The sequence below is a fragment of the Hemiscyllium ocellatum genome, chromosome 8 (assembly GCF_020745735.1).
Source record: "Hemiscyllium ocellatum isolate sHemOce1 chromosome 8, sHemOce1.pat.X.cur, whole genome shotgun sequence".
NCBI lineage: Eukaryota > Metazoa > Chordata > Chondrichthyes > Orectolobiformes > Hemiscylliidae > Hemiscyllium > Hemiscyllium ocellatum.
In genome coordinates, this window is record NC_083408.1 from 28,635,431 (window position 1) to 28,658,791 (window position 23,361).

Sequence of the window (23,361 nt, forward strand, 5' to 3'; positions counted from 1 at the left end):
TCTAAAAGGAGAAGAGGGTCCAGCAGGAGGCTCTCGTAACACATTGGAATTAATGACATGGGTATGAAAAGGATGAGCTGCTGTGGAGAGAATATAGGAAATTAGACAAGAAGCTGAAAATTAGATCCTTGAGGGTAGTACTTTCTAGATTATAGCAGATCAGGCAACATCCAAGGAGCAGGAAAATTGACGTTTCAGGCAAAAGCCCTTCATCAGGGCTTTTGCTGGAAATGTCAATTTTCCTGTTCCTCAGGTTCTGCCTGACCTGCTGTGCTTTTCCAGCACTACTCTAATCTTGACCCTTATCTCCAGCATCTGCAGTCCTCACTTTCACCTTTCTAGATTACTCCCAGCGCCACAGGCTAGTGAGAGTAGGGATAGGAGAATAGAGCAGAAGAATGCTTGGCTGAGGAGCTCGTGCAAGGGAGAAGGACTCACATTTTTGGATCACTGGAATCTCTTCTGGGCGAGAAGTGACCTGTACAAGAAAAATGGATTGCACCTGAATTGGAAGGAAACTAATATACTGGTGGGGAGATGTGCTAGAGCTGCTTGGAAGGACTTAAACTAGTGGGGGTGGGAAAACAGAGATCAGTCTGAGACTGCTGCAGTTGGGAAAAGGAATGAGTCAAACAGTTGCTTGACATTATGATCCTGCCCCACTAGCTCCCTGATGAAGGAGCAGTGCCCCAAAAGCTAGTATTTCCAAGTAAACCTGTTGGACTATAACCTGGTGTTGTGTGATTTTTAACTTTTTAAAAACATAGGCTGGGATTGCTATCCTGTTAAGGGCTTGGATGGAAAGGAATTTGTAAATGGTGTGCAAGAAAAATTTCTGATTCAGAATGTGGATGTACCTACTAAAGGAGGTACAAAACGTGATCTACTCTTGGAAAATAAGACAGGGCAGTTTAATGTGTTAATAAACAGGAAGAACGAGAACTAAGCACCTGCATGATGAAGGTATGATGGGAATAACTGATGTAATGCGGTCCTGTGGATTGAATCCTGAGTGTTGAGATCAGTTTAACAGAAACAAATCATTCCCAAGGACATTGTATGAAAAGGCTCGTCCCCATGAGCTAAACATCCTACTTATATTTTTGCTTTCATGTCTACCTCTGTTGATTATTGAGAGGATTGGCAACAGCCTTCAACCTTATAGTCAAAAAAGAAAAGGAAGTATGAAAAGATGTACTTTAAAAACAAATTAAAACAAAAAGGACTCCAAAAGATAAATCATTGTTCTCTTAGTTGAGCAGAATTGACTAATACATTAGGGATAGTACATGGAGGGCTTTTCATTTAAATAAATACTTAAAAAACACAAAACAGCTGTAGAATTTCACCCATACAATTTTATTTGATTTGAAAACAAGATAATCACAATAAGGCTGCCTTGATAGTTTTAGCAAACTTCTCCAACACCAGATTTACAGACTTAATTTTTCTGCCAATTGAAGCTAAATGCACAGTCCATCTGCCAGCATTACTGGCAGTCAGCTCCTCAAATCCAAATGTACACTCTAGAAACTACTAAACTGACCTCTTTCCTGGAATTATACACAAATTATCACCAGAAGTATCCTGGGAACAGGAAATAATTCTCTGGAGTTGCACAGGACTAGTGGTAATACAACATCTCCAGTGTACTGCCTGCATGTTAGTGAGAAACCTGGCACGGAGTACATAGGCAGCCCTATTTTTCACTTCATTTGGCAAAGAGGAGTTGGAAAGTAAGAAATAACATCAGCTGGGTAGTGTTGACTTGCAACTTTGACCTCTGTGTAACACTTTTTGCTTAGGAATAGCAGCAGACCAGCTATTTTACTGGAACAAAGAACATAATTTTACCCAAACTAGACACCTTATGGCAAGCACTAGCAAAATAATTTAGTCATTTAAAATAAACAGAATTTTACTTTATCCAAGTATAAAACACACCTCTGCCCACCCAATCCCAGTGAAGTCATGTGACACTGTACAGTTTCGGTGCTTTGTGCAGTCTGAAGACATCTTTTCCTCGACAGTTATTATTTCAAGAACAAGTGCAATGTTTTGTGTTCATGTAATTTTTACTCCATTTTTGAAATCTCAAATTTTGTCGTCATAATTTCCTGAAAAACAAGGAAATCATTAGCAGAATTTTCCTTAACTGCAATTTAGAGCATGTACCTCATCTGGTCTGGTTCTCTAGTAGAGTAATCCACAATTAGACACTTTGCAATTTTATCCCCCATAGCCATAATATCTTTAAATTAAGATCTGTATTTCAAATTACTCTCAACTTTAGGTGATAAAAATAATCCCTGTTCCAACAATTATGTTAAAACATTTATTCTAACCTCTTTACTTGTTATTGATTCTAAGAGGATTGTCTTATTTTTGTATTCAATCAGAATTCTTCATACGTAAGAGAAATCACTCAAATTTCCTGAAGTGGTAATGATTCTTGTATCTTCAATTGCTTCACAAATAGTTTGCCTTATCATCATTTGAGTGAATCCACATTTTTCCATCCTATGCCCTATTCTCCTCTTCTCTCTCATCAGGCACTCAACCCCTCCCCACTCTTTATGAGTGTAGTCTAGCCAGTATTTTGTATTAGTTTATAATTACTTCTGTTCTGTTGCATTCCATGCCACTACTTAGAATAACACAATTAGAATTTTGGATCTCTAAGTATTTTTTTCCTATTCACTCACAGAACGTGGGTGTCACTGCCTATGGCAACATCTATTGCTCATCTCTAATTTTCATTCAGATATTGGTAAGTTGTTGCTTTGAACTACTGCAGTGCAAAGGGCATAGGTACACCCACAGTTTTGCATTTTCATGGAATTATGTATTTTGAAACGCTTCAGTTTATTTCCATTTCTCTTCTCCAAGTACTTGGTAGACACAGATCTCATTAACTATTTGACAGCTTGACAAGTTTTCAATCTTTATTTGTGAGCTGAAGTCAGTCCTCCTATGATGTCCATAGATAATATGCAGGGATCACTGAATGTAATCAGGATGGAAACTTTGATAGGTTTTTTTTCCTGCCTTGAAGCTCCCTACACTCCTTTGTGACCAAATCCAAAATCATGCCCTGGCAGAAACCAGCTGTTCCAGTGCAATCCAGAAATGGACTTTGCCGCTTTGTACGAGTGTGGTTCAAATTGAGTTTCCATAAGGATTTAATATTATCCTGCTTCCAGAGGAACAGCAAACTTTGAAGAATTGAAAATATGCAACTGAATAGGTCTTCACTTGGTGTTTTTAAGACATAGACTTACATCAGGAGAAACTGTACACATCTATCTGCCATAACGAAGGTCTCCTGGTCCTCAGTTTCTTCCTCGCACATTGACCCAACCAGTACCCACCCACTGACACTTTCATTCAACTGAATGAACTGGTCCTCACCCTCAATAATTTCTCCTTCCAATCCTCCCACTTCCTCCAGACCAAAGGGGTAGCCATGGACACGCACATAAGTCCTAGCTATGCCTGCCTCTTTATTGGGTATGTGGAACAGTCTAACTTCATCAGCTACACTGGCACCACTTCCCATCTTATTCTCTGCTACATCGATGACTGTATCGGTACTACCTTGTGCTCCCATGAGGAGGTTGAACAGTTCATCAACTTCACAAATACCTTCTACCCCAACTTCAAGTTTACCTGGACCACCTCAGACACCTCCCTCCCCTTCCTGGACCTCTCCATTTCCGATGACCGATTCAATACGTACATCCACTACAAATCCACCGACTCCCACCGGTACCTGGACTACACCTCCTCCCACTCTGCCTCCTGTAAAAACGTTATCCTTATTTCCAATTCCTCCATCTCATCTACTCCCAGGAGGACCAATTCCAACACAGCACATCCTGAATGGCTTCCTTTTTCAAAGAATGCAATTTCCCCTCCCACATGGTCAATGATGCTCTCCAGCATATCTCCTCCAGTTCCTGCACTTCTGCCCTTGAACCCCACCCCGCCAATCGCATCATGACTGCCCTGGTCAAGACCTTCCAACCTCTGGACACATCACATCATCCTCTGCTATTTCTGCCATCCACAAACAGACCCCACTACCAGAGATACATTTCGGAGAGACCATTCCCTCAGTGACTCTCGTCAGGTCGACGCTCCCCCACCACCACCAACCCACCTTCCCCACCCAGCACCTTCCTTTGCCACCACAAGTAGGACAAACCCTGTGCCCACACCTCCCCCTGACCTCCGTCCAATGCCCCAAAGGAGCTTTCCACATCCATCAGAAATTTACCTTCACTTCCACATTCGTCATCCACTATATCTGTTGCACCCAATTTGGTCTCCTCTACATTGGGGAGACAGGATGCCAACTTGCAGATCGTTTCAGAGAACATTTCTGGGCTACCCACACTAACCAACTCCACTGCCCTGTGGATGAAAACTTCAACTCCCCCTCCCACTCCGCCAAGGACATGCAGGTCCTGGGCCTCCTCTATCGCCAAACCCTAACCACCCGACGCCTGGAGGAAGATCTCCTCATCTTCCACCTTGGTACCCTCCAACCCAACAGGATCAATGTGGATTTCACCAGTTTCTCCATTTCCCCTCCCCCCACGTTATCCCAGTCACAACTTCTAACTTGGTACCATCTGCTTGAACGGTCCTACCTGTCCATCTTCCTTCCCACGTATCTGCTTCACCCTCCTCTCTGACCTATCACTTTCACCTTCACCTTCATCTACCTATCACTTTCCCAGTTACCTTCCCCCCTCCTCCTCCATCTATTTTTCAGCCCCCTTGGCCCACAAGCTTCATTCCTGATGAAGGGTTTATGCCCAAAAAGTCAATTCTCCTGCTCCTCGGATGCTACCTGACTGGATATGCTTTTCCAGCACCACGCTCTTCGACACAGACCTACATCAGGACTAGGTACTTCAACTGAAAGGTTTCCTAACTCTACTATTTCAAACACTGACTGACAATCACATTTGAATTAGATTCTAAAAGTGAGCTCAACTACATGTAAACCTGGATGCCAGGTACCTCCAGTGTCAATAAATATTGATATTCATGGGAAGGAATTGCCAAGGTCCACCCCAGATTTCAAAACCTGTTACAGGTTAGAATGCCATATTCTGTTAATGACTACATTGCTATTGATATTAGCCCAATGCTTTCCTAGCATTGATTCAGTGGCTCTTCCTCCTTTGCACCACTGCCTGATAAGATTTATATCAAGTAAAAGGAGGTCATTTTAACTTGGTTGGCTGGATGGCTGGTTTGCGATTGCAGAGTGACACTAATAAAGGATTATCTTTCTCAACCCCTTCCTTTGCCTGTGGCATGATGACCCTCCGGTAAAACTACCACCAGTCATCTCTCTCTAATAGGAGGGCAGCTTTATGGTCTAGTAAGACTATGGCAACATTACCTTTGTATCAAGTAACTATTAGTACACACTTGCATTTATATTAAGCCTACATGCATCTCAAAGTTTAATTTTAAATGAGTGTTGTTATTTTTCAGGCAAGGGAAGCTCAAAGCATGGTCTATCATACAGTTAAATTTAGCTAATCTGTTTTTGATTATTTTGATTAACAAGGGAAAGTGGGACACTATTCATTGAGTAGTGACGTCGGATCTTTTGCACCAAAGTGAATGATTTAATTTTCATTTATTGGTGATCTTTAACAGTGCACTATTGGGCCAGTTAGTTTAAATGAAGGAAACCATACTTTCCTGACTTGAATGTGAATGCGATACAAACTGAAGAACATATGCTACAAATCCCTCAGTGATGAAACATCACCAAAGATCAGGATCAAATCCTCTTCCAGTTTTTTTCTATTTTTGAGAGATGTTTGCATATTTCTTTAAGGGAGTTTAAGTCAGTGCAGAAACTTAATGTAGACTGGATGTAGATTTGCTCACTGAGCTGGAAGGTTTGTTTTCTGATATTTTGTCACCATACTAGGTAACATCTTCAGTGAGCCAATGAATGTAGCCTGCTTTCTATTTATATGTTTGGGTTCCCTTGGGTTGGTGATGTCATTTCCTACGGTGACATCATTTCTTATAGTGAGATCACTTCCTGTTCTTTTTCTCAGTGGGTGGTAAATGGGATCCAAGTCAATGTGTTTGTTGATAAGAGATCTAGTTGGAATTGTCGTGCATGTCTCTGTTTGGCTTGTCCTAGGATGGATGTGTTGTTCCAGTTGAAGTGGTGACCTTCCTCATCTGTATGAAAGGTTACTAGTGAGAGTGGGTCATGTCTTTTTGTGGCTAGTTGATGTTTATGTATTCTGGTGGCTAGTTTTCTGCCTGTTTGTCAAATATAGTGTTGGTTCCAATTCTTGCAAGAACAGGAAATGACATCACCATAAGAAATGATGTCACTACAGGAAATGACATCACCGACCCAAGGAAATCCAAACATGTAAATTGAAAGCAGGCTACAGTACCAGTACGTCATTCAGAGGCTCACTGAAGATGTTACTAGTATAATGATAAATGTCTGAAAATGAACTTTCCAGCTCAGTGAGCAAACCTACATCCAGAGCCTCAACCTGTGCTACAAATCTTCTCAAAACTCGCTAACAATGTTACATGTATCAACGCATACTCTTGCCACATCAATTCCTCTTATGCCAGCAAACATCCTCAAGTATATGGATCAACACTTTTATAAGTAAATGTTACATAAATCTGTTTACCTCATCTGAGTCGAGAAGTGCCGGAAGTGCACTGAAAAAAAAAACGTGAGTTAAGAAAAGTACATGAGTACACCACACTCATGATAGTGTGGCTAATATCAATGTGAAATAGATGTGATGATACTATGACTCTAAGAGGTGTACTTTGCCCTTGGTTTCCAACCATTTGATCAAATTTCAACTTCCTTACCTTTCTTCTTTGATTTGTCCTCCAGCTTCAAACTGTGGCTTTGTAATCTTGTTACCACACAGTCAGGAAAAATCCCAGGCTATACTTCCTGTAACAACACAGTTGCCTGACTTTCCACTGGATATTCAACCACATCATTACCAATTGATAAACTGTATGAGTGGGACCAAAAATCTTTCTCTTCTGACCACTTTTCGCCAGACTCTCCAAACTCACTTTATATAATGGAATACTGCACTTCCCACCATGAATTCCATATATTATCACCTTTTCTGGTAACATTCCATCTCTAACTGATGTGTTCCTGCATATCTTAAAATTTTAATTTCTTTGTCTGCTCCCCTCCTGGCGTACATGAGTAAACCTTACTGTCACAAATAAATTCTTTCAAGATCTGACATTTTCTTCTCAACCAACCCGTGATCACTTTGTACGTTCTTTTACAACATTTTAGTTTCCACTGAGCTTTCCTTGAGTACTTCAATAAAACTCACTGGCTTATCCTGTTTTCCCACACCATCCTCCCAGTGGTTTTGCTAAACGACCAACACTTCAACTTCATGTGACCTACTTTATTACAGCAAAAACACCTGAGCCTTTTTTTTAAAACTTCTCTTTCTCTCTCATGGGTTTTCTTTTTACTCTGTGATAAACTATCTTCATCTCCTTTTCTTTCCCTTTTCACGCAAGGATTTCTCTTTCCCTTAATTTCTAGCCATCATAAATTTAAATTGATGTTGAAAGCCAAAATTGATTTATGAACTAACTCAAACATCTGCCATTTCTGCTGCTAATATTGCAATCTTAACTCTCTGCTCTTCAACATGACTTCTCATGACTTCCGGAAGTGAATTTTTGAACTCCTCTAAAATAATGGTCTCTCCACGATGTTTGATTTATTTCCAATGCCTTTGTCCACCTATCAAAATTACTTTCTTAGATCCTTTCAAATTCAGTTGTACATTTGACCAGGTTCCTTCCTTAGATTCATAAAACGTTGTCTGGAGACTTTGTTACTAGCTCATGTGCATTCAAGACGGCACTTTCACCTCATTATATGCTCCAGATACTTCCTCTGATAGTGAAGTAAGTACTACCTCTACCGACCAACTTTTTTGAAACAGTACCCACATGGTTACTGACCACTTCATTTGTTTAGCCACTTCCTTAAACGAAATGAAAAAGGCTTCTATATCCTTCCAGTTGAACTTTGGCAATGCTTAGACATATTTAAACAGAGCCCCCTCAAAGTAAATGCCAAGGTCTCCCAAGCGGTTTACTTTAAGAGCTTTCAATAGATAGCTTGTCGCTTCTGCCTTAAAACTGCTCTTCAAAAAAAATGACAAAATACACTTCTTAAAGCCATAGTATCCTCACATTGACCATAGTTTAAAATCATTTTTTGTCTGACAAAAGCAAATGCAAAACCACCAGAAAAATCCTGCTTTTTACTTCCAGTTTTCACACCTTGTGGATTTTATGCTGCCAGTCAACACCTTGAAATAGCAAACCATAAGTCTAATTAGAAGCACTGAGCAATATGGTGCTCCTTCACCACCTGAATCCAAAGAATAGGTTAGGACAGAAGAAGAAACAAGTCATCCCTGGTTACTTCACTGTAAAACTTTGTTGCCATGCTGCCCTATCTTCCCCCAGTGCCTCAATAGCAGATGTAATATCAAAGTCCTGTCTATACTTCTGGATTTATAATTTCTTACAACTCATTCTTTAGATAAATTTGGGATTTTAGAATCTTGCTTACAAGACTTAAAAAAATTGACTTGGAATAAAATTCTCTTTTTTTTTCCCTAAGAGAATGCATGTGGTTGCCCAAATAAAAACAAATCTTCATAGTATCATACTTAAAAGTATCATAGGTGATAAAAATCAGTGTAGACCATTTCAAACTCAAGGAAGCAGGCCAAACTGTTTAATAAGACATTTCAAAGAAAATTATATGAAATTACAAGGGTTTTGAGGTGAACTGCAGATGAATACTGCAGAGAAATAAAACCATAATTTTCTCTCTAAAAAAAAAAGGGAGTTTGCTCAATTCTTTATTCTGAATCATACTTAGAAGAATGGAAAAAGTTGTATAAAAAAAACCTTTTCTTGTAAAATTGTCAAGTTGTATGAAAACTAAATTCTTTAGCAGTTAGGAAATAATTGCCATGTGTATGATATGACTTTTTTTGTACTCTGAAAGAGAGGAGAAAGTAATGTTGCACTGTGGTGTGATTAACACTTCATCCTGATGTTTCATCCATTTTTCCATGTTTTCTCTGAATTAACAAACTTTGAGTCACTGGGCAGCCATAATTACATTTCCGCTGATCATTCACTGTTACATTTAATTTTCTTTTAAGATTGTATGATTATAAATGCATCTTTGATGGTCTTTCCTCAAAACAATTTTAAAAAATGTTTTAATACTACCTTTAATAAAGAGGGCAGGCAGGAGGCTGGAAGAACACAGCAAGCCAGGCAGCTTCAGGAGGTGCAGAGGTTGACATTTTGGGTGTAACCCTTCTTCAGGACTGGGGGTGGGTGTGGGGGGAGCTGCAGATAAAGACAGAGGTGGGGGCAGGATAGTGAAGTGGGGATAGGTGAAGACAGGCAGAGGGTACGACCTGGTCGGTCAATGAGAAGAATGAATCTGGTTGCTGGCAGGGTACAGTGGAAGGGAGGGGAAGGGGATGAGAAAAAAAAAATCACGGGTGGGGAGGGAGGTTATTTGATATTGGAGAACTCAATGTTGAGTCCTTCGGGCTGTAGGGTGTTCAGGTGGAAGACAAGGTATTCTTCCTTAAAAAGGTTTGTTTTGGCAATGGAGGCAGCCAAGGATGGTCATGTTGGAAAGGAAGTGGTTAGGAGAATTCATATGGGCGTGACTGGGAGATCCGGTCAGCCCCTGCGGAGCCAGCTGCAATGCTTGCTGAGCTGTTCCCTAAGTTTGCATTCGATCTTGCTGATGTAGAGAAGACCGCATTGGGAGCACCTGATGTAGTAAATGAGGTTGGAAGAGATGTAGGTGACCCTCTGTCTCATCTGGAAGGACTATTCTTCCAGCTGAGAGGGAGGATCATCTACATCTCTTCCAACCTCACTTACCACATCAGGTGCTCCCAATGTGGTCTTCTCTACATCAGCGAGGCCGAAAGCAAACTTAGGGAACGGCTCACCGAGCATTGCAGCTGGCTCCGCAGGGGCTGATCTGATTCCCAGTCAGCACCCATTTCAATTCCCCCAAACACTCCCTTTCTGACACAACCACCCTTGGCCTCATCCATTGCCAAAACAAACCACAGTTCCTACCGGTGGAACAAGACCGTATATCTTCCACTGGGCACCCTACCGCCCAGTGGACTCAACATTGAGTTCTCCAATTTCAAATAACCTCCCTCCCCATCCTCGACTCCCTTCCCCTCCCTTCCACTGCTCTCTGCCACCAACCGAATTCATTCCTCCAATGGACCAACTATGTTGTAACATCTACCGATCTTCACCCATCCTCACTACACCACTCTGCCCCCACCATCCCCTTTATTTGCAGCTCCCCCACACCCACCCCTAGTGCTGAAGAAGGGTTAGACCCGAACTGTCGACTTCTGCATCTCCTGATGCTGTCTGGCTTGCTGTGTTCTTCCAGCCTCCTGCCTGTCAATTTTGGATTCCAGCGTCTGCAATTTTTTTGTCTTTAACAGAAAACATCTTCATATCTCTTGCAAGTCCAATTAACAGCTATCTCTACTTTACGTCATTTCACTGTTTCCTCCTTTAGGAGTCAAGGTTTATCTCTTCAGAGTTCAAAATGAAACACTTGCATTGCTGTCATTGTTGAAGATTACCATGAAAGGTTTGAACATTCAAAGTTTTAATTTTCACATTTACTCTTCTATTTGTATTTTTAGCTCTTTCCACATTCCTTTTCAATCAGTCCACAGGATTTTAGGATTAAGCTTGGTATCATTTCAGCGCAACTTTCATATGCTCATCACCTTTTCTTATTTTTATTTTCCTCTCAAATTATGAATTCAAGTTATGTGATGCCACCCATCGACATTCCACTATAGTTGCCATTGCTATAAATGAATTCTGTGATTTTCATAACTTACATAAAGAATTTTGAGGAAATTGCATTTTACTTTCTAACTTTTTGGAAGGACACATCTGTCCTTAACCTGTGTTACTCCATGTGAAATATATCAATACCATTAAAAACTATTGATATATGGAAGTAATAGTGATGGATACATTTGAAAGCTTCTCGTACAACGATTAAGTTTGTACTAATTAAAGTCACTTACACATCTGCCATGGAAGACGGAACATTCTCTTCAACCCATTTCAGATCTTCATCCTGTGAAGAATGGCAAGGGTTTTAAGAATTGAAAGCTATACTATAAACAAGTTATCCTTCATGATAGCGATAAATGTACTTAAACTATCATACTCAGACATAAAAGAGTACACCAGAGATATATATAGTGAGGGAAAGAGCAAATAATAATAAAAGCAAATAGTGGATGCAGTCTATGAGAAATTAACTAATTACTTTGTCAACCATTTTAGTCATCTCTCAGGTTATTCAATGCCTTAACATACTAATTTTGGCATGGTGATGTCATTTCCTATGGTGATGTTATTTCCTGTGATGAAGTCACTTCCAGTTCATTTTCTTAGGGGGTGGTAGATGGGGTCTAACTCGATGTGTTTGTTGATAGATCCAACCCAAAGAAACAGAAAGCAGGAATTTTCAGCATTGCTTTGCCTGAGGCCCACTGAAGATGTTACCTAGTAGGGTAACAAAACATCTGGAAATGAACCTTGCAGCTCAGCGAGCACACATATATCCAAAACCTCAATCTGAGCTAGAAATCTTCTTGAAATCTTGTAGAGCTCAGCGAGTTTTAAGAGGCAGTAAATAAGAGTAGATTGTGAGAAACTTTTCCCCATGGTAGACGTGTCTAAGACTAGAGTGCATAAGTTTAAGGTGAACAGTAAATGTTTTAAAGGGGATCAGAGGAAAAATGTTGTCTTTTAGAGGATGGGAGAAATATGGAATGCACTGCCTGAGAGGGTGGAGGAGGCAGGAATGCTTGTAACTTTGAAAAAGCAACTAGGAGAGAACTTAAAATGTCAGGACATAGTAGACTTTGGACTAGGTGCAGGTTTGGTGTTTGTTGGCCAGTGATGACATGGTGGACCGAACAGCCCATATCTCTGTAGTGTGACTTTCTAAATAGTGATTGGAATAAGCAGCATATCAATCACAATGGGAATATCACCAAGTCCAGCCTCAGCAGCTTAAACACTTGTCAACATCTGTCATTCATAGACACTAGTTGTCTTGCAGGATTTACTAGAAGGTAATTAAAGGGAATCCTTATTAGGGCAGGTTGTCCTCTCCACACTGTATTCAATGATTCTACTCTCCATCCACTTTAATTTCCATGAAACATGTTAGTATTTGCCTTTTCTCTGAAAATATATCTTTTGGGTTGGATAAAAAGAAACATATCCTGTTTATAATTATTGACTTCAGAGTTTTGCAGATTGACAAACATGCTCATTAGTATGAAACATTTCTCCGTTACTTTGCTCTAAGTCCATACATATCTCAATACTTAATCTTTAAATCAACATTATTTGCCATCTTACTTACCACTTTATTAAGTTTTGCAGAGCCATTAGACTCTGTTTTTGTGCCCCTCATCTTCATTCCCTCTGCAAAAAAAAAAGACATGGGGATATAACTTCCATAAATTGTTCTCAATAAATGGAATCACTTCTTTCACCATTTCATTTTCCTATTGAAGACCTCTTAATATAATATTGGTCTAATAATGTATCTTGCAAACCATTTCGAGTTAATCCAATAAACTACAAAAGTGCTCAGCACTTGTATTTCCCAATGAATCTATGAAACCTTGCAAAAATTTAAAGCTCTAATTTATTCAATTTCTTACTCTTCATTCGTTTACCTAATTACACATTCTACTGTAGACTACGATTATTAAGTAGGTCAACTTTGCTCACCAAAAGCTTCGTTCAGCATTGGTTCTTTTAGTTCATCATCATAATCATCGTCTGCCAGAGGGGAAAAAGCAAACCTGCAAAACAAATAACTTTCTTAACATTACCACAATTTGTATGGAATTGCCAAGTGAACTGGAAATGATGTTGTGCAAAGGAAGGTGTTGGATGGATGTATATATTTACTGAGAATATAAGAGATATCCTTAAAGATGAAGTATTTTAGTGATTAGTTCTTGGAGATATAATGTATCACTTATCTGTGCTGATAAGTAAACACATTTTTCCTGTTCACATACTAATGTCACATGAATTAATGCTGACATTTAGCTTGGAAGAGTAGATCTATCTTCACTGTCTCGCTGCTTAGGTTGTGACTTTTATAACAAGGATCAAATGTATAAATTAATACATAAAACTAAAGATTAAACAGATTTGCGTCCTTGCTTCTCTAGCAAGTACTCTTGCAACAGTACTGAATGGAATTCTACCACTGAAAGAAACTTCTAAGTAAGAGATTTACTTCAGAACCACCCCCAAATTTTCTCATTTATGCATGAATAAATGAAGCTTCTGTAATGATTTATCATAAAATGAAAATAAAAATTCAAACAACGACATTAAAATTCAACATTTCATTAATCACATACATGCTGTACACATTAAATAAATGCATGATAATAGTAGGAAATCCATTTCTTGAGCTGTATGGCACAAGATGCTGAAAACACCACACTTTACTGTTACAAAATTTTAAAAACTTTAAAAACAATTTTAATTGTTAACAGTTAATTTTACTGTCATTTTTCCTTCCTGAGTCCTCACCTTACCAATCCTTCTTTACTGTTGTATGAGAGAGGGAAAAGCAAATGTGACCAACCTTGCACCATGAGATCTAGATAGCAATCTATACTGGGAGCTTAAGTCTGCTCCTCAAAAGAGGTATATTGTTTAAAGTCTGGTTGAAGATTTGTAGCTCGGGTGTCCGTTGTTGTGGTTCTGTTCGCCGAGCTGGAAGTTTTTGCTGCAAACGTTTCGTTCCCTGGCTAGGGAACATCAGTGCTATTGGAGCCTCCTGTGAAGCGCTGCTTTGATGTTTCTTCCGGTATTTATAGTGGTTTGTTCTTGCCGCTTCCGGGTGTCAGTTTCAGCTGTAGTAGTTTGTATGTGGGGTCCAGGTCGATGTGGACATCGACCTGGACCCCACATACAAACTACTACAGCTGAAACTGACACCCGGAAGCGGCAAGAACAAACCACGATAAATACCGGAAGAAACATCAAAGCAGCGCTTCACAGGAGGCTCCAATAGCACTGATGATGTTCCCTAGCCAGGGAACGAAACGTTTGCAGCAAAAACTTCCAGCTCGGCGAACAGAACCACAACAGAGGTATATTGCTTGGCAAATGATAACCCTGCTAAATCTATGAACTCAAAACCTGGCCACCTCAGGTGTACAGACAACCAAAAGATGTCATCATACTGGTGTACAAGATTCTGAAAAACAGTTGTAAATCCAAAAAGCTAACTCTGTTTCCTCTCCAAAAATGTAGTTTGAACTGAACAATGATCCAGTAATTTTCTATTATTATTTTTAGATTTCCAGCATCTTCAGTATTTTAGTTTAGTTTTGAGGTAAACTTAATAGTTGTGAGGCATCTTAGTTTAGCTGTAAATGTCAGTATGGGAATCCAATACAACTACTAAACCAATCCCTAAAATACATCCAGAGCAGTTTCACAGAACTCCCATTTGTTACTAAGCTTTTGTTTTATCTTTTCCTTCATCTTTATAGACATTGGGATACAACATACATGTATAATCCATTTTCAGTTGGATAATTGTCACTTCTATGAATGTTATTCCAGTCAAATGTTATATTTGCAGAACAATATGATCACTGAAGAATGACAATCAAAAGAACAATTAAACAAAAGGTAAGTATGATCAACAAGAAACCTTCAGAGAGGATTTAGGCCCCAAATTACGGGACACCACTGTTAGCAATAGTGGAGGGAGACAAGATGAATGAGAAATTATCGATTCAGTAACACCATGTTAAAACATTATAAAGATATGATGATTCCAAAGGGAGAACTAGATCAGTGATGCAAGGGATTCTGCAATTTGATTGTTGGATGAAGATCAATAAGCATTGTATATTCGACAAAGAGATATGTAGGGAGAAAGCAATGAGTGTTCAATGCATAGTTGTAGCGTAAGACAAGAGAGAGTGAATTGAGTTAATGTTCTTGCCTGAACTGGTAAAATATGAGAAACTGTATCCTCGAGACAGGCCAGGCCAAGTCTTTATACTCTTCTGTCTTTATAGGCCACTCACTTCATTCAGCCCTCTGGTGTGATTATACTGAATAGCTATATTAAGATGCGGCCAAAACAAGGTTCTCCCAGTACATTTTTGTGCAGTCACAAATGTTTGAAAACAGCAATTCTTCTCTGGGACAATGTGATCTCCTATGCGAGAAACCCAGATCCTCTGCTTCATATTATGCAGCGTTTACCCTTGCCATTTTATAACCATCTACAAGGCATTGAAATAGGAGGTATAATTCTACTTGTTAAATTTAACCCTCTCATGTCTTTGCCTCTGTGTTACCAATTAAAAGTACTTATGAGCTACTCAGTCTGTGAAACATGTTCTTCATTCTCATCAACACCCTATTAATTGTCAACTGAAACAAGAGAGTGAAAACATTTAGAAATTTGTGCCAAAAAAATACACTAAAACCTTTGATTGTTTGCCGAAGGTCTCCATAAGATCATTATGACCAGTAGAATGACAGAAAACAACAATCGCCAGAATGCATCATCTATCCACCGTTCTCTCCAGTCCTGCATAAAACATGGAAGAAAGGAATCAAAGTGCTGCTTGTACATGACTTCATTCAATGTTTCTTCTCACTTCCTGAAGGGTATTCATTTAAGTATTATACTGTAGTCCCTACTAACATCTCAGACATATTTCCACAGGTGTGACAGGCAGCCACCCCAAATGTTTCTCTCTCACACACACACACACACACAGAGTCCTGGTACAGTGCCACAAGCATCAACATCATTGCTTGGGTGTAGGTTAATTTCTAGAAAGGAGGGTCTGCAATAACTGGGTTAACAATCAAGTTATTTTAGTCTCCTCAATCTTTCTTTCTTTCCTTTAGTTGCTGGCATGAAAACACTGATTTGTCTAAAATTGGCATGAGTTACTTTTAACCTTTCTCAGGTGACTGCAATGTTTCGGTTCTCTGTGTACATGGAATCCATAGTGTTTTATGGACAAAATGGCCTTTGTCTTTCCTGCATTTGTATCTTTACAGGCTGTGAGGTAGCCATCAGGAGTGAGACTGCAGATAAATACTCTCATCCAACATCCTAAGTACAGGAACCATGAAACCAGTTATGACAAAAATGACTGAAACTAGTTGACTCAGCCCAGAAACATCAACTTCTCCATCACATGTTCATTCAGCTGGTACCATATAGAATAGTGCTTTTACATCACAAAGGAACTACTTCATCCACATTTTGACTTCCGTAACAGCAAATGGCATCTCTTTACTGTGAAACAAACCAAACATAAACTTTTTTCATTTATACTGTCATTCCTCTTTTGTTTCTTTTGTACTTGCAGGGTTACATTATACTTTGCTCAAAAACTGCATGCATTCATGTAGAACTCCATTATCTCACTTTTTAGATTAGAATCAATCTAAACATCATGGCATAGACAGAGAACACGGGGCTAACACCTCCAACGTATTGTCTAGCTCACACCAATTGTTACAGTTAAGCTGAGAATGCAACTTTTTAAAAAAAGGTTTTGTGATTTACACATGAAAGAAGTGAAACTATCACGGTATTCTAACAGATGAAAGGCTTAACAGACAATCAATGTTTCAATGTATAATTTCAGTTACATCACACTGTAAATTTTTGCAATAAATTCTGTGTGTGTCACCTGATGAAGGAGCATCGCTCCGAAAGCTAGTTTGCTTCCAATTAAACCTGTAGGACTATAACCTGGTGTTGTGGGATTTTTAACTTTGTACACCCCAGTCCAACACCGGCATCTCCAAATCGAGAGTAATGTTGGTGGTGACAGATTCAACTATGGCTTTCAGAAGGGAATTGAACAGTTCTATTGACGATAAAAAAACTGCTGGGCTATGAGGAAAAGCTATGGGAATGGGACAAGCAGAAGTGCTCTTACAGAGAGCCAGCAAGTTAAGAGTCACGACTGAATAAGTGTAACTATTTGATGGTTCTTAGTCTGAACCATGGCACACAGTAAATGGCAACCTCGTCTTGAAACTATTAATTATAGCATTAACACTGTCACCATGGATCTGAAATTAATAACCTGTAAAATTAGAATTTTTGAACTGAACGCTGATGCCCTTTGACATTCAATGGCGTTACATCATTGAGTTGTCCACTATCAAAATCTTTGGAGTTACCATTGTTCAGAAATGCAACTAGAATGGCCACATAAACACAGTGGCTACAACAGCACTTCAGAATGCTGCAGCAAGTAACTTACTTCCTGTCTCCCAAAGTCTGCCCACTACCTACAAGCCAAAGTCAGGAGTGTTAAGGAATGCTTTCCATTTGGTTGGATAGATGTTGCAGCTGCAACAATACTGAAGAAGCTTAACACCATTCAGGACAAAGCAGCTCACTTGATTGACACCATATCCACAAGCATCCAATCTCTCCATCATCAATACTCAACAGAAGCAGGTTATGCTATCTACAAGATGCACTGCAGAAATTCACCAAAGATCCTTAGACACGTCTTTCAAATACATACCCACATCCATTTAGAAGAACAAGGCAGCAGATACTTGGGAACATTACCGCCTACAAGTTCCACTCCAAACCACTCGCCAACCTGACTTGGAAATATATTGCTGTTCCTTCACTATTACTGGGTCAAAAGTCTGGAAGTCTCTCTCTAAGGGCATTCTGGGTCAACAGTCAGCACATGGACTGCAGCAGTTCAAGAAGGCAGCTCACCACTACCTCAAGGGCAACTGGAGACAGAAAATAAATGCTGGCTAACCAGTGGTGCCCACATGTGAATAAATAAATTTTAAAACAATACAGAAGAGGTTTTGCTTTAGTTCTTAACCAAAACCTAATCTTAATAGTCTTCCTGAATGCTAAGAGTTGTAGCTATATCCTTCCTTCTTTGTAGTCAGAACCCATTTCCCGAGCATCATATATCATTATAACTTGTCATCCAGCAGGTGGCCATTCAACATTGTATCTGTGCTTAATCTCGAGAAAAACAGTCATGCTGAGTGCCACATCCCATTTTCTGTCTGTAATTCAAAGGCACCTCATCCTTAAACATCTGTGAAGCCACTTATTTTTAAATGCATTTGACATTTTGACATCCACCATGTTTTCCGTTACGGCATTTCAAATTCTGACAAATCTCAGTTTAAAAAAAACTTCTAATTTCCCTCCTGGTTATTTCACTAATGATTTAAAATCTATAACCTCTGGTTATTGACTCACCAGAGGGGATAGCTGTTCTCTGTTAACTCAAAAGAAAATCTACTTATCTCAAAATCATAGTTAGATATAGTTAACATTCAATTTACTATTCCGAGAACAGTCCAATTTTTACCACAATATTGAAGTGCCTTCTTTAAAGTAAGATCAACTGGAAAATTATAGGCCAATTAGCCTAACCTCGGTTGTTGGTAAAATTCTAGAATCCATCATTAAGGATGAGGTTTCTAAATTCTTAGAAGAACAGAGTCTGATTAGATCAAGTCAACATGGATTTAGTAAGGGGAGGTCATGCCTGACAAACCTGTTGGAATTCTCTGAAGAGGTGACAGGTAGGTTAGATCAGGGAAACCCAGTGGATGTGGTCTATCTAGACTTTCAAAAGGCCTTTGATAAGGTGCCACACGGGAGGCTGCTGAGCAAGGTGAGGGCCCATGGTGTTCGAGGTGAGCTGCTGGGATGGATTGAGGATTGGCTGTCTGACAGAAGGCAGAGAGTTGGGATAAAAGGTTCGTTTTCGGAATGGCAGCCGGTGACGAACGGTGTCCCGCAGGGTTCAGTGTTGGGGCCACAGCTGTTCGCATTATATATTAATGATTTGGATGAAGGGACTGGGGGCATTCTAGCGAAGTTTGCAAATGATACGAAGTTAGGTGGACAGGCAGGTAGTACTGAGGAAGTGGGGAGGCTACAGAAGGATCTAGACAGTTTGGGAGAGTGGTCCAGGAAATGGCTGATGGAATGCAACGTGAGCAAATGCGAGGTCTTGCACTTTGGCAAAAAGAATAAAAGCATAGACTACTTTCTAAATGGTGAGAAAATTAGTAAAGTCAAAGTACAAAGGGAGTGCTAGTCGAGGATTCTCTAAAGGTAAACATGCAGGTTAAGTCCATGATTAAGAAAGCAAATGCAATGTTGTCACTTATCTCAAGAGGGTTGGAATATAAAAGCAAAGGTGTATTACTGAGACTTTATAAAGCTCTGGTTAGGCCCTATTTGGAGTACAGTGTCCAGTTTTGGTCCCCACACCTCAGGAAGGACGTACTGGCACTGGAACGTGTCCAGCGGAGATTCACACGGATGATCCCTGGAATGGTAGGTCTAACATATGAGGAACGGCTGAGGATCCTGGGATTGTATTCATTGGAGTTTAGAAGATTAAGGGGAGACTTAATAGAGACGTACAAGATAATACATGGCTTGGAAAGGGTGGACGCTAGGAAATTGTTTCCATTAGGCGAAGAGACATAGCCTTAGGATTAGAGGGGGTCAATTCAGAACAGAAATGCGGAGACATTTCTTCAGCCAGAGGGTGGTGGGCCTGTGGAATTCATTGCCACGGAGTGCACTGGAGGCCGGGACGCTAAATGTCTTCAAGGCAGAGATTGATAATTCCACGAGACAACAAGAATCTAAGGGCTACGGGCAGAACGCTGGTAAGTGGAGTTGAAATGCCCATCTGCCATGATTGAATGGCGGAGTGGACTTGATGGGCCGAATGGCCTTACTGCCACTCCTATGTCTTATGGTCTTAACTCAAACACTTCTGGTACAACTCTTCATTGATGTCTTATTTTCATCTTTTGAGGAATATGATGTCAAGAACTGTCCACTGAAAAGTCCAACTGATTTGTCAACTTTTAGCACAATCTTTTTACTCTCATATACTAATCCTCTATTTTTTTTGAAGGTTGCAAATGGTTCAAGTGTCAATACTAGCTCGCACAAGGAGTATACATGCATTTGTGGAAGCCAATTATTTGGAAGGAACAGCAACTTTTACATTGACTACAATAAGTCAGAATTTTGACATGAAAGGGAAAATTCACAATTTTTTGGGTAGTATCTTGGAGACGAACTCATAAAACAGTTAAAAATATTAATAATGCAAAGTTTAACAAAAAAAAAAGCAGAAAGGTGTTTACAGAGGTTCTGCAGTGAGCAAGATGACTGATTTAAATATTCAAAGGGAAAAATAAGTATCAAAACATGCAAAGGAGATAAATCGGCACTGCTAACCATATCTTGGTCTGAATTGATATGAGCAGCCAGAAGGGATTATGTTAGGAAGTGACTGAGGTGGATTGGAGAATTGGTTGTCACTCTAAAAATTAATAATGTGAAATATAGGTGACAGCCTGCTCAAGTGCCAGCTTCACTGCAGCACATGTAGATTAATCGTGGCATGGTGACTGTCACAGCCAGCTGATATCTTTGGCCCTGTCTGTGCATATACAAGGGCACATGGCCATTGTATTCATCATTTTGACATTCAGAATAATTACTCCCTTTTTTAATATGACCTTATCAACTTGTTCTGCCATCTTTAGAGTCTGGTTATATATACACCAAGGTGTCATTGATCATCTACATACTTATAGTATACCATTTTTCATATTAGTTGTCCCAAACTTAATTTCATTCTCCTCCACTCCAAATGCTACCTGCCCATTTCACTATAAGTATAATGATAATTATAGTCCTGAAACTTTACCATCCAATACACTGCCAAGTTTTCTCTTGTCTGCAAACTTTAGTGTTGTTGCCTACGTGCTTATATGATTGCACAATAAGGGACCCAAAAACTGAACTCTGGGCAACAGAGTATCCATCCCTGTTCACCCTCCTACCATAAGACAATTATTCATCAACAATTTTGACCAACATTCTCTTTTGGCTCCAAGAATTCAATCAAATTAGTTAGACTGGATTTGTCTTTTAATTGGGTTGCTCAATTAATCCCTGTCTTTCCAAATAAAGTTATTACCTATAATTGCTCCCAATTAATTTCCCAACATCAATCCTCAGCTGACTGGCCTTATTTTTCCTGGTTTATTAGTTATTCCTTTCTTGAACTGTAGTAGAATGTTGGCAACCTCGAATCCCGTAGTAATATTAATGTATCCAATGGGAATTAAAAGATTGTGGCCAATGCTGCAATTTCTACCATTAGTTTTTTTCAGCAAACTATGATGCATTCCATCCAGGACAATTGCCAACTTTCAGTAGTGCAAATATTTTTAGCACATCACCTCAAATTCCCTTTTGTCCTTAGTGAAACCTACATGTTATCCACTTCTTTCTGAAGACAAAGGCATTTAGGCCATGCCTAAAACCTTTACTTGGTGTTCTTCCTTTGATTCCTCAAGAGGCTCAAATTTTGCCCAACGGAATTACTTATATCTTATATTTCTACTGTCTTAGGCTTTCATTTCATTTGCCACTGATCTTTTCCTATAAGCTGTACTTGCTTCTTGTGCTATCTTTTTCAATTCCCTTCTGCACTTGCTATAATCTTCCTGTCCAATTAATTCAACCTTGTGGTCACAGTTAGCTTTAAATGACCTCCAATTGCAACATGTTCCAATTTTCATATTTTGCTTCCCAGAACCAGATCCAAACATGTCTTCCTTCCTTGTTGGACTGAAGACACTTTGTGAATCAAAGTCCTTCAGAGCACTTTTCAGAAGTTAAAATCCTATCAATCCTCAGTGCTTTTTAAAAAAAAACTTTAGTCTTTCTTGTGATGTGGACTTCACTGACAAATCCATCATTTGACACACAATATCAATTGTCCTTAAAATGAGTGGTTGATAGGCTATTTAAGAAGACAGTTAAGAGCCCATTGTGCGTCAGACCCAGGTGAGGACAGCAGATTTCCTTTCCCAAGTGGCAATAATGAACCAAATCAGTTTTTATGAAAAATCTATCAGTTGTCATGGTCATTATCACTGAGACAAGCTTTCAATCCCAGATTGTTATTCCTTGAATTTGAAACCATATCCCCAGACATTTAGCCCGGATTAATAGTTCAGCAACGTTACAACTACTGCTCCACCTAGACTGGAGGGTAGCAAATCTCATGCCCTTATTCAAGAATGGCTGCAAACAAAAACCTGGGAACTGCAGACCAGTAAGCCTAACATCTGTGGTAGGTAAATTACTTGAGAAGATTGAGAGATATGCATGCATTTGGAAAGACAGAGTTTGATTAGGAATAGTCAGCATGGTTTTGTGCTTGGGAGATCATGTCTCACAAATTTAGAGTTTTTTGAGGTGAGCAGGAAAGTTGATGAGAGCAGGGTGGTAGACATCGTCTACACAAATTTCAATAAGGCCTTTGATAAGGTTCCACATGGTAGTGTACTCACAAAGGTTAGATCGCAAGGACTCCAGGGGGAATTGGCAAATTGGATACACCATTAGTTTGATGGAAGGAAGCAGAGGGTAATAGTGGAAGGACGCCTGTCAAACTGGAAGCTTGTGAGTAGTGGATTGCCCCAGGAGTTGGTACTGGGCCCAGTTCTGTTTGTTATTGATATTAATAACTTGGATGAAAATGTACAAGGCATGATTAGTAAGTTTGCAGAGGACACTAAAAAAGATGGTATTGTGGACAGTGAGGAAAGTTATCAGAAATTGCAGCAGAACCTTGATCAGCTGGGGAAATGGGCTCAGAAATGACAAATGGAGTTTAATGTAGATAAGTGTGAGGTCTTGCATTTTGTCAAATCAAATCAAGGTAGGAGTTTCATGATGAATGGTAGGGCCTCGAGTGTAGTGGAACGCAGGGACATTGGAGTTCAGTTGAAAGTGAAAGTGGAGCAACAGGTAGACAGAGCAATGAAGGCAGCTTTTGCCTACATCAGTCAGGGCATCGAGTATAGAAGTTGGAAAGTTATGTTGCAGTTGTACAGGAAGTTGGTGAGGCTGCACTTGGAATATCGTTTTGAGTTTTGGTCACCTTGCTAGAGGAAGAATGTTACTAAACTGGAAAGAGTGCAGAAGAAATTTGTAAGGATGTTGCCAGGACTCAAGGGTCTGAGTTAGAGGGAGAGGTTGGACAAGCGAGGACTTTTTTCTTTCCAGCGTAGGAGACTGAGGGGGCCGCTTAT

The 23,361-nt window shown here is 39.6% G+C and overlaps 1 protein-coding gene across 3 annotated transcripts in view; it reads right to left on the reverse strand.

Annotated features, from left to right (window-relative positions):
* Nucleotides 1–1,338: 1,338 nt before the first annotated feature.
* LOC132818085 (transmembrane protein 87A-like) overlaps nucleotides 1,339–23,361 on the reverse strand; it is a 65,339-nt gene continuing 43,316 nt past the window's right edge. For all 3 annotated transcript variants that reach the window (XM_060828748.1, XM_060828749.1, XM_060828750.1), the window contains 6 exons: nucleotides 15,678–15,781; nucleotides 12,931–13,004; nucleotides 12,557–12,618; nucleotides 11,199–11,251; nucleotides 6,702–6,732; nucleotides 1,339–2,117 (listed from right to left, as the gene is read on the reverse strand). In XM_060828748.1, the coding sequence (XP_060684731.1) occupies nucleotides 2,076–2,117; nucleotides 6,702–6,732; nucleotides 11,199–11,251; nucleotides 12,557–12,618; nucleotides 12,931–13,004; nucleotides 15,678–15,781 (366 nt within the window). In that variant the 3' untranslated portion in view covers nucleotides 1,339–2,075. The remainder of the gene's footprint in view (nucleotides 2,118–6,701; nucleotides 6,733–11,198; nucleotides 11,252–12,556; nucleotides 12,619–12,930; nucleotides 13,005–15,677; nucleotides 15,782–23,361) is intronic.